General features: G+C 44.8%; 1 protein-coding gene across 1 annotated transcript in view; it reads left to right on the top strand.

Annotated features, from left to right (window-relative positions):
* LOC119160842 (luciferin 4-monooxygenase) overlaps window positions 1–13,036 on the top strand; it is a 148,461-nt gene that overhangs the window by 82,627 nt on the left and 52,798 nt on the right. The window contains exon 5 of the mRNA XM_037413097.2: window positions 1,342–1,541. Coding sequence (XP_037268994.1) covers window positions 1,342–1,541 — 200 coding nt within the window. The remainder of the gene's footprint in view (window positions 1–1,341; window positions 1,542–13,036) is intronic.

Consider the following 13,036-nt stretch of genomic DNA (forward strand, 5'->3'; position numbering starts at 1 on the left):
CAAAATTCAAGAAGCCATTTCAGCGTACCAATAAAGAGACACTGAAGAAAAAAGGCAATCTTTCGCCTATTAAAAACTACAGTTTTACAGCTCGAAAAGACCACTCTTACCACGAGACGACTCTTCGAAAGCGGAAAAACACGCGATTTCCACACCAAATGCCGTGACGTAATAACTTTTGATGTCGTCTACTGGGTCCACGTAGTTTCTAATAAAAAATTAAGTAATATTGTCATCTATCAGTGCCACAGACCTAACATACCACGTTCCAGAAAATTTTGTCAAGTCCATGTCATGGGTATGAGAAATACATTTTGAAATAATTGACGTCACCCACTACGGGCTTGTGCGCGAGATTTAAAAGTGAAGCTTGAGCTTCGATTTTTTTTCGCCAGAAAAGGAACCTATAATAGTCGAACTCGTCAGATGAAAGTTATCAGAGTAGATTTTACTAATCTAAACCAACTCATTCTTTCACTGTATTTTTTCTTTAAGAAACTTTTTGTCTACCATCGCTTCTATTGCTTTCAGAAAGTTATGCATTATGGCAGAGTGGCAATCGTGGTGAAATATGTATTCGAACGTTGTGATTTAGCTCATTTTATTCACGATCTAAAAAAGGTCAAGGTGAAACAATTAACGTAGCATAATGGCTTACAAAAACGAAGCCCATTTTGAGTAGCAGTATCATTAGGCATAAGATGAACATGTTTATGTTCCCATATTAGCATTTGATAGCTTTTATCACATTCTTCAGTATTCGACCATTGACACATAACGCGTCATAATCCAGTTCTTTGGTCAAAAACTCCGGAGGCCTCCTGCACAAACCGGTCATTGCAGCTTCAATGGCTCTTTCCTGTGACTAATTGGTTCTGATGATCGCGCACGTTGTCATCGTAAACATGGTTTGCTCAAATGGATGTTTGCTTTGTGTGGGTCACTTTCCTCCGCAGCACTTGAAGGTAAGATTTATCCAGTTTTATAGACGCACTGAATCAGAAGACTTAACGAAGCGTTTGGCTTCAGTGGCCCACGCTCATCATGACGCCCACTCATGTCTATATTTATTTAGTGATGTCCAGGTCGTGTGTGTGTGCATTACATAATGCTTCACTCATTTAATGAAGTAATTTTCACATAAGTTTAGATGAGCGATTAAAATACGGGAATTAATTTGTGCAGTTCCCGATGCATTCCCATCACACTTGATATCGCAATGTTGTTTTATAGACACCCATGGGTTTATGATAATACGATTTCTCCTATTATTCTCACTTTCATTCTTGTCCTCTAGCTTGGTGACTACCAGTGGCGTATATTTTACTGCAATTTCGACAGGCTTTTGTGGTGTTCGGCGACTTCAGTGGCATGGTGCAGTTCGAAATGCTTCGAAGCGCACCAAAAGACCAATTCAAATGCCCCACACCTAGACAACCGGACGACGAACTTTTCATATTTTACACGAGTGGAACCACCGGGCATCCAAAGGGGGCTTTAATCACTCACAGCAACTTCGTTGCGCAGCTGTTTGGATTCATGTAAGTGTAGTACTGATGACTATTATCATCCCTGCGGTGTCTACTTCGTCCGTTGTCTAAGAAGTTTTGCGCTAGAAGAAGGTGGCCTCATAATGAAATCATGGTTATTGCATAGAACACCGGATAAGTTATTATCATTACTATAGAAGTTCCACCACACATTAGAAGTACGAAGACCTTTTTTACCCAACATGCTATACACTCTTGGTCTATTCACGGTTTTCTTTTTTTTTCACTAATGGTAGAAAGTGAACGGACATGTGCGCCTACCCGAGTAGCTGCCTTGTTCAGATCCATTCCAAAGACGTTAACACACCGTCTGTACCCACTGCGCGACGTACCTGGGCTTCGGCGGAACGTGTTCGGTCAATGTACACTGTAGCTTTAGTGACGTAACTAACAAATTTGAAGCGCGAACGAAACAGAAACGACAGCAAGAGCACAGATAAACAATACAGTCCAACTAAAACATACCGTTAGTGTTGTTAGGCTGTCGGTCTTGCTGAGTATTTTTAGAGCGCTCTTTCAGTCTATTTTTACGGAGCACAAAACACCCCACTATCACGTCCCGCTTAAACTTGTAAATGTGTAACTCTATTCTTTTTATGTGTTTGCTCGAGCGGTAGATCAAAATTTACTTAACGGCTTCAGTGAACACGGCAACACCTCAACGACGATGTCGCTTAACGTGCAGCTTTTCGTGCAGCTTCTTGACCGAAAATGCTGTTTTCATAGCGATGATTCCTTTATTGTAGTGTTTCCGTGTCTACACACAGTGCTTTGATCTCTGAGTGCTTCTCTGTGGCAGGATTGTGACATTGGATTGTGACATCGGGTGACATTAAAGAGAACCCCGGGTCTATCACAGAAGAAATGTGCAAGGAAACGGTACAAAACCAGAAATCAATACTTTCTAAATTATCGGCTCTTCGAGATAAGCATCACTCGTTCGAGGTACAGATGTCCACCTTGCAAAAGCGACTTTCTTTTATTGAACGTAAAGTTGAAGCCACCAACAAAACTCAAAGAGGTCTAGGGAGGCTACAAATGGTCATTTTAAAATCCAGTGACAAAGCACTGAGGCTGGCCAACAGAATAGATGACCTAAATAACTGATCGTGGCGCAATAACTTCATAATTAGCGTCGTGGCGAAAGATGACCACAAAACGGAGGAAATAATATTAAGAAGTTTTAACGACGAAATAGTTCAATCAGTTTTGGAGTGGAAGTTACTTCGATCGAAAAACATTATTGGCTCGGGAGACAGTTGGCTGATAGGACCCACCCGATCATCCTCAGGGTGGTGGATTACAGAGACAGAACAAGATTTCTGGGCAAATGCTTGAGACTGGAGAGGACGAGTCACAGTATTGGTGAGGACTTTTCAAAAAACAGCTTCGGAAATAAAAAGTTGTGGAACTCAGCCGCTAAAGAGAGAAAATAAGATTGCAAGGTCAAGCTAGCGTTGGATAAACACAAACTCATTGGTGTTCTCCACACCTGCAACGAGCAAACTAGTGAAAGATACCAGTATAGCTTTAAAACAAGAACAGCTAACGTCTCACATGAACAGCGTGAATGTCGATTTTAAAAATAAGAATGGAAATGCGAGAAGCATGTTGAATAAGCAAGTTGCACTGGAAACACCATTACGACGAATGACCGCGACCGAATCGTGACTACAGTGACATGACTGAGTGGTCATCTGATGCGGAAATCGTTCCCCTGGGCTATAGCATAAACAGACGGCACCGATCAAGAACAGGAGAAGGTGTTGCTATCGTGAATAAACAAGATGTAGAATTCACCACCGTAGCAGTGCGAGGTGCTCTCAGACAGTTTGGAACAAGGGAATGTTAAGTGATTGCAGTGTTTCTATTGGAGGAGTATTCATGACCCCTAACATGACTCTACAGAACATATTACTCATATACGTAACTTCATCGACTCTAAATTTAAACCGGTGACGATATACTGTTGTTGGGCAATTTGAATATTCCAGATATTGATTGGCATTGCTATTTGCTTAGGTAAAGAGACGTAACTCTTAGTGAAAATTTGTTAAGATTACAATTTCCTTATAACGTGAAGATGAATATTTGTAGAGCCTAATGGCGCAAGCATCAATTGATGACGACAGAGCGCCATTTCAATGAGTAGAATATGGACAATGGTATGGTGCGTAGCTGTATAGGGGCCTCAAAATTCCTCGCGCTAACGCGGCTAAAAACATACCTATTTAAATCATGACAATGGCGGTATATGTACAGTAAAAATGGGTGACAAAAGGTTTTGATAACAATAGCATGTGTAAAAATATTTGGCACTAGCACAAATGCCTCATCAGCGCACTTGTGTCCATGGGCCGCGACGCAAGTGCTTTTCAATGTGTCCACCGTAGCAGCAACCTCTCATGAGAGGTCACGCTTGGCAATGCTTGGGTATATTACAAGGTAGAAACGGACGTCTCTTAAAAAGCTAGCAACAAATTATGAGTGAAAAGTGGTTCCCTACCGACGAACATTGCAGGGTGTAATGGTATGTGTTGTTGGTAGGGTAATGGAAAGTGTTGTCTTCTTAGAGTGTCTAATTTTTCACACTACATTAAAATGTGAAGAACTGTTAGTGCTTCACCACATCTGTCATACAATGGTGGATCGCCACCGGACAAAATATATGAGTGTGTCGTGTATATGTGTCCTATCCTAAGCCTCGTTAGTGTTACCTATGTACGACGTGATTTTGATACTGGCAGCCAATGACCAAGATGTGGCCTAATAATATGTAGTTTGTTTTGTGTGTGTCTATCCCACTCGCTCTGCCAATAGTCCCTGAGGTTTCGTTTGAGAGACGGCTTAAGATCAAGGGCCGGGATGGATATGGGTGTAGGGGCAGTGCGTGTGTGGACGGATGCAGCGAGCTGATCCGCCCTCACGTTGCCTTCGTTCTCACGGTGCCCTTGGCACCCAGCACACTACAACATGTTGTTTTAATGTGTAGAGTGTGCATAAAATAGAGTAGAGTGAGATGAGGTTAGGGTTTTTCTTTTTTTCAAGAGTTTGCAGAGCTGTTATCACACATAGGGAGTCCGTATAAATGACTGCTTTTTGTAGTTGTCATTGTCTGATGCTTTTAGCGCCCACAAGTACCGCGTAAGCTTCCACTGTGAAGATGTTTGTGCCTGGATGTAGAGGGCCAGCGTCCGAGAAAGATGGCCCGACAGCAGCGTAGGACACAGAGAAGTTAGACTTGGAGGCACCTGCAAAGAACTCAAGACGTGTGTATTTGCGTCGAAGTTCTAGGAAGTATGTTCGGATGTGGGCAATGGGTTTAGGTGCGCGCAAGTAGTTATATTATCTTTACATTTCTGTTTCGTTTTCTTATAAATTTTTCTTTGCCGTTTTTCTGTGCTGGAGTTTTTGTCTTTGTTTTTTTCTTACTCATGTTCTACTCTTTGTGCCCTGTGGTGTTTATCACATGGTTACTGTCTCTATATATTTTCGCGCTCTGCGCAATAAACACAGTTAGAAGTTAGCGCTCGTGTCTTTCGTGTCCTTCTTGTCTCTGTGTCGTCGTTTTGTTCTCGCGCTATAACTATCGTCAAGCCATACCAACTAGCCCAAGCTGCCACACGCCCCTGCGGGGTTGATATAACGTAATAAAATGTTGCAAGTGACCGTACGCAAATATTTGCAACAACATCCTCCATTCTAGATCTTATCTACGTATCTAACTCCCTCACTAGCTTTATAAATGACGTAGTATGCGAAGGCAGGGCTGACTACAAAATGGTTATATTACTTGGAAGTGTGGCAGCTTGGGCTAGTTCGTATCCTTCGTGTCCTTCTTGTTTCTGTGTCGTCGTTTTGTTGTCGAGCTATAACTAGGTTATATTACGTCTTATCTCCACACTGTCTTCCGAAGTAACTATCAAAACAGATATTGAGTTTCAGTGTCGCGGACGATTTTAGTATATTAGACTACCTGGAACATTCCTGTGATGAGTTTGGCTCATTATACAAGCCCAAGCCTAGTACGGACAGTTTGTGGCAATACTTTTTGTCTGTTGTGGCTATTTGCTTAGAACGTTTCATTTTAAAGAGTAGCGAAAAGCGAAAGCTATAAAACTCATGACTCAATAGAGAAAGATGCACGCCAAAAGAAAAATTGAGAGGAAATTGAAGGATTGCTCTAGAAAGTCGAGAACGGACGTGAATACTTGGTGTCAAAAGGCAAAAGCACAAAGTAGGCTCGTTTAGAGTGGAAGTGCAATTTTGAACATGTGGCGAAAATTTGTCAAGGACGAAACTGCTAAGCTCTCGCAATATATTAACCCAAAATGTAAACGTTATTCTTCAGATAACATTATTGTAACGAAGTAACAAACAGAAGCTCTAAACACATTTTTTTCAGTATTCACTCATGACCGTAAAATAATTACCCAACGTGCCTTTTTCGCCTGACCGTCCCTCTGCTGCCAATATCGTGATTAAAAAGAAACATGTTCTAAACCTGCTCTTGAGTAATAATATTTAGAAAAGTGCTGGTACACAAGGTATTCCAAATGAGTTTTAATACCAGTACGCTAAGTGGGTAGCTAAATATTTATTACTATTATATATGTCATCGATTACTTATTCGCACATTCATAAGGCTCTGAAGCAAGCCAAACTTGTACCCATTCATAACGGTGGTATCTCGACTGACTTGGGTATTTACAGGTCTATTTCTGTCCTGAATACCTGCTCTAAACTGTGAGAGCATGGTGTTTGTAAACAATTTTCAGATTATCTCAAAATAGATAATTATTTATCTCCAGCTCAGCGTGGATTCTGCAATGGACTGTCTACCATTAGCAACTTGTACAACCAGTAAATAATATCTCTGAGACAATCAGTAGCCATGGACAGATGGATTTCTCCGTTATAGATTTTTTCTAAAGCATTTGATAAAATATTTCACGGAAAATTGCCGCCCAAAATTTGTGCCTATCCACTTTATGCATATATAGAAATTCACAAAAGACGGGCTTGTTCAAACGTTATCTCCACTCTAGAGAACAATACGCTAAATGAAACAGGTGGCTACAAGTCAAGTCATCTGCCAGTAGTAGTAGTGTTATCACAGGGCACTGTACTAGGACATCCACTGTTCTTAATTTTTACTGATGCTGTCGCAGAGTGTACAGGTGTTCTACTTCTCACCATCGGCACGAAATCGCACCACCCTCGCAACGGGCAAGTCACCATCTTTCTTCTGGTGACAATATTCCTGAGCTCGACTCATCTTTCAACCTGACAGGAATGTTTGAAAACTGTAAGTGGTAGTCATTGCAATAGGCCTCAACGCGCCCCCACGGAAGCGGCTGAGCGGATGCGCCAACCACGTCGGTGCCCGACGCGCTCTGTGATGGGCCCTGCAACGCGCATCTCAACGCGGCCAACTGGGTTGGGCCTTATTCGCGGAGACGACCACCATCGATTCCGACTCACCAGACTAACTGTACTGGATGGATGCTGACGACTTCGAGTCCGTGGACAACGTCAGGCCTAGTAACTCCACCCGTGGTCTGAGTGGTGCTGCCGAAGAGTCCAACAATACATATCTACGACCGCCTGTACCTCACACTTTATGGTTTCGGGTGATCAACGCTCGCCGAAGAAAGGTTGTAGACGAAGAGACGTCGACGAAGCTACCAGCCCCAATCCACCAACGCAAGCAAAAACATGAAACTGGCTGGCCCCGCCTGCCACGCCTTCCCACAGAGGACCACAAGGTGATCTTCCGTATAGGAGTAAGCATATCTCTGCAACAAGAAGTGGCGTTACCCTTGCGCGCTTCCATACAAACCCCACTCTGAGCCCCCTTGCCCCTGCATTCGCATATACGAGCACGCAAGGGGCTGAACATCGCCCTTATCAACACCTCAGACCCAGACCTCGTAGAAACGCTGTGCCATGTGCAGACGCTCAAGCTCGGCAGACTTTCGTATGAAGTCTCCGCTCACGTGGCTCCCTCAGATAATTCTTGAGGAAGTAATCACAGGAGCCCTCCCTATACCCATAGAGGATGCCCTTATGAACGACAGAGTCACTTATTCTCAAGGTATCAGTATTATCCAAGCCCGACCATTCGCAACGAATGAAGCATCCCTGTGCACCTTCGATGGAAAGCGTGTTCCCCTATACGTTTACTTCGGAGGCGGGGAATTTTGATACACACCTTTCTGACCAGTCACCCAAGTGTGCCACTGCTGCCTCAGAACTGGCGACCGACACGACATTCTGCCCATATTCACAGGAATGCCGGGGCAGAAATTATGGCATTCTTAACCCAAACGAACACCATGATGCTTGGTTCCCGCGCTGTCTAACCTGTAGCTTTGAAGATCATCCCATAATCGACTTGAGGTACCCGACCTAACAGAGGAGACCTGGGCGCCGTGTTTTTCGATATGAATTTCAGCTGCTAGAACAGCCCAATAACCCTCCACTGAGGCAAATTTCTCAGCAGGTGCCACCAAACAACTAACCTCACAGCAGTTTTCAATGCAGGCAGCTAAGGCCGCGGGAAGAATGCCCGATCCAAGCGCTCAAAAACCCCCAAGCATGGGAAGCAGACCTTGCAACCTATTCAACCCCAAGCACCTCCATCCATACAGGCACCTGCGCATCCCGCGAGCAACTACTCGTGACGTTCTTTGCAGTGCAGTGCTGAAAGTTACTATACGTGGCCAGCACTCCCGGAACGAGAGCTTATCCATGCACCTGGCTCGAAGGCCAGAGCAGCGGCCCCAAGTGTATCTGGCTTGGCCGCAGCAGGTCGCCTAGATCAAGCGCCACAATGGAAGCTACAGCAACGGCAGGACTCCCTGGCAGACACTTGTAAGTCGTCCATTGATCAGGCCTCCGGAATTCCTTCCCCGTCGACACCACACCATTCACCAGCACTCCTTCAAGACATGTGCCCAATATTTCCAAACCCTAGAATTCACTCAAGGCCTCACACAAGTAGTTGTAAAGTTCGTAAATGATAGCCTAGAGACTCAAAACACAACTGACTAACGAAAAAGAACAGGCCCTCCAGAAGATGGAGACCACACTTAGTCAACGCATGGAGGAAATTGAGGCCACAATAATCACCTGTACAATAGGGAAGCTCAGTCATCACTATCCCATCAACATAAACAACGCTAAGCTGCCGCCGCTTCCACTTAGCACATGGAGCAGGTAAATAGCCTACAATCGAAACACTTCCATTACGACCCAACATGGCAAATTCTAGTATTCGACAAAATTACAGAAGGGCAGGTTCACCTTGGCCATCCGGAAATCAAACTTCATCTAATATCAACACATGGTCGTGGAATTGTAGAAGAATCAGAAAGAAACACTTCCGATTGGCCGCCCACATTCAACACTTGGTGGAACCACCTCATAACGTGGCTCTGCAGGAGACGGGGTCTGTGCCTTTCTCTCTGCAAGTTTATCAGGTGGCATCCATAACATCCCACACCGCTGTTCTTACTCATAAAGCCCCTCCATTCATACATCGGACCCCTACGGAAAGCTTTTCAAAAAAAAGAAGCGAGTACACTGCTCTTGAGGTAATCCCATCGAATCACACATCGGGAAAAGGACTCTTGGTAATCAACATATACAGCACCCCTGAAGATAAAGGCACAGAGATAGCCGAACATCGGATTACATTGGGTGACTTTAATGCACGACATACTACATGGCGTTACAAAAGTAACTCACCGAAAGGTAACCTTGAACATAATGCCACCATGTACCGCGCACTTACCTTAACTACTGATCCTACTGGGCCAACGCGAGTAGGCACTAGCACCACCAGAGATGCTACGCCTGACCTCACGATGATGAGTGCACATGTGATAGTTGAAACACACAAGATTCGGCCGGATACATTAGGTAGTAAGCACCATGTGATTCAAACCATCATAACGCGAAATTGCAAACTTTTCCGACTTAAAATTTGAACGCTCAATACTGGAATAAACTGCGCACATATATCGCCGCAGAGCATACCACCCCACAATCCATAACGTCCTGGACTCAAATGATACAATATGCCGTTAAGAAGGCTGGTAGAAGGATTAAGAACACGGAAAATGCGCCGCAAGTAGACCCTCATCTCCTCCGTCTGTGGGAGGCTCGGTGAAGCCTTTGCAAACAATGGAAGCGTCAGAGACTCAACCGCAAACTTCACCAACGTATCGCTGACGTCACATAAAAGGCTGCACAGTATGCCACCCAGCTAGCCAGAGCAAATTGGCAAAACGTGCGGCACACTGAAAGGAACAATTGGCACAAAACATACATGGAACAATGTAAGGGCCCCTCTAGATCTCACGTCGACCAAAAACGACGTTCAACACGCTCCCCAACGGCTCATTTACCTCGACAAGCAAAATGGCACAGACGTTATGACACACATAAAAAACATTTACATTCCCCAGCCCCTACTAGCGGATCCAAACGCACCCCCTTTAACAACCTGTGATCCGGACGAAAACTTGAACGCAGATGTCACACTTGCAGAGGTAAAACAGGCCCTTGCTTGTAAGACCCGGGACACTGCACCAGGGCCACATCGTATAACATACAATTTCCTCCAAAACTTAGATGACGTATCTCTGGAGGAGCTCGCAGATCTTTTTAATGAACACTAGAACAAGGGCACACTACTTAGTGCTTGGAGGCATGGCCAGGAAAATCTGATTTTCAAATCAGGCAAATCACTAATTATCCGAAACTTACGACGCATCTCGCTCACGAGCTGAGTGGGCAAACTTTTTTAGCATGTTGTTCTACGTCGACTACAGCCACATTTAGAAACTAGGAATATCATTTACAGCACGAAGTTTAGCTTTCGCCCCAACCTATTGGCACAGGCTGTTCTCCTGCATGCTATAAAGACCCTATTTTTAACAAACGAAAGACAGCCCGAACCAGAGCCATTGTTGCCTTACACATTCAAAAGGCTTTCGGGATTGTAGGACACAAACACATTCTCAGGACATTGGCCACCACTAGCTGTTGCCGTAAAACTTGGCGCTATGTCAAAGTCTTTTTGAAAAATCCCACCGCCGAATTTAGATTAGGTACACTCACACCCGCCACTTTTTCTCTCCCAAACAGGAGCACACATTAGGGATTGCCGCTATCGCCACCCTTATTCAATGTAGTCTTCGCCTGATTGGCCAAAGAACTCGTAGATATTCGTAACTTACAGTACGTATTTTACGGTGATGATAAGACTGTGGGTGTGTTATGGCTATATTGGGTAGGCAGAAGACGTTCTACGAACCGGTATCAATGTCATCGAGCGGCATATGAGTACAATGGGTCTCCAGGGTGTCAGAAAAGTTGGAGCTGCAATTAAATCCCCCACGGGTGACCCAAGCATCGACCTGTACGTTCATAGTCAACCTGTGCCAAGAGTATAAAAATCAGGGTATTAGGCCCAGACATAGAATCAAGCTTAGACACAAACTTCAACTTGAATCTTCTTGATAAGCAAATAAGATAACTTTCTGGACTGATCCGCCAGATTGTGTCGCACAATCATGGTCTCTCTGAAAAGAACACGACGCAAATTGTTGAAGCTTTGGTGATAAGTCGCCTTGCTCATCATCTTCTGTATCACCACCTCACTCAAAAGCATAGAGAACGGGCTAACAGTCTAATCAGGCAAGCCGTTAAAAGCATAATGCAGTTGCCAGGAACAGGGTTAGGTGCAGTCGGTCTGGGCACGTAGAATAATGTAGAACATAGTTTAAGTCAGTCAGTCAGTCAGTCAGTCAGTCAGTCAGTCAGTCAGTCAGTCACTCAGTCAGTCAGTCAGTCAGTCCGTCAGTCAGTCAGTTCAGTAAAACATCAAATAGAGGCGGCTAAAAAATAGAGGCGGCTAAAATATAGAGGCGGCTAAGAGTGTAGCTGTCGTCGATGTCGCTACCGCTACAATGCTTTGCATTTTCCGACTACATCGACAACGACAAGCGCGAAAGCTGTCAGTCAGTCAGTCAGTCCGTCAGTCCGTCAGTCAGTCAGTCAGTCAGTCAGTCAGTCAGTCAGTCAGTCAGTCAGTCAGTTCAGTAAAACATCAAATAGAGGCGGCTAAAAAATACAGGCGGCTAAGAGTGTAGCTGTCATCGATGTCGCTACCGTGCATAATGCGCCAGCACTGTTGTCCTCCTACAGAACGGTCTGTATAATACAGTGCAAAAAGTTATAGAGGCGCAGAAAAGCAATCAACTCTTGCACCTTTCCCGGACACCCACAGGGCTGAACTGGCGCCGAACCCTGAGGCTTGAATCAAGTGACACGATGCGTAACGAAGAAGCATGTTCAACTATTCCAATAATAGATGCGGCACACATGCAAATCAAATCATTGTCGTGGAACATGAACCCACAACGCCACCCAGGCCTACGCAAAGCATGCGCTGATTATTAATACGGTGGTACAAAAAGCGTGAACACGATCTCTATGTCGACGCTGGGGTGGGCCCACTTTAAAAAACGGCCACAGCTGCTGCCATGAAGGAGGACGGGAGCATAAGCATTTCAGCGTACATTACAACGGCATGCCTCGATGGGGCTGAGGGGGCTGCACAAGCACTAACAGTGTCGCATGCGCACGCAGATTCTACAGCTACAGAATTGTGCACTCATTCCTAAAGTGCCTATCGATACTTCCTTAAAGGCATAGGTCCAAAGACAGTTTCACGCATTTTGAGCAACATTCCTTCAGTTACCCATCCAGTGTCTATCAGGTGGGTGCCTGGCCATGAGTGTACTTTGGGAATCATGTGTTCATGCGCATGTCCGAACTCTTTCCATCCGGACCCCGGTGGTTCGCTCACCCAAACCTGTGAGAAAACCACAAGTGGGAATTCGCACCTCACATGAGATAACGACATATTACCGAAATGGCGGACGAGATTTCCCTGACCCACACTGTTCCCTCACCCCTGATCATAGTTCACGTTGGCGCCAGCTCGAGACAAAAGTATCGACTTTTTCGTATCTCGCACACCTATTTTACTCCGCTTTTCACCAACCAGATTGCACCACCTGCGAGGCAGCCCAGGCTGATCTTTTCCACTGCTTGTGGAGCTGCCCAAAGCCCGTGGTTCTAGACCCTATCCATAATTCTTCCCTTTCTTTGTGGGAGGCTGCTCTTCGGGCCACTGGCTAGAAAGACCAGTTATGGCTGATGGACTGGGCCTGCCTAGAGATGTCGGCCAGGGGGCTTCAAGACGTCTAAGAGCCCAACCCAAATACTTTGATTTTTTCAAATAAATTTGCATTCATTCTTACATTCACCCTTCGTCTACTCGCGGATGACGGTGCATTATATAGTAAAATAGCGTCAACACACGATCAAGTGAAATTACAGGCTGGCCTGCGAAAAATCTCCGAGGGGAGCAGCCAATCAGAGATGACCCTGAATTCAGAAAATTATAT

Source organism: Rhipicephalus microplus, chromosome X, assembly GCF_043290135.1.
Source record: "Rhipicephalus microplus isolate Deutch F79 chromosome X, USDA_Rmic, whole genome shotgun sequence".
Lineage (NCBI taxonomy): Eukaryota > Metazoa > Arthropoda > Arachnida > Ixodida > Ixodidae > Rhipicephalus > Rhipicephalus microplus.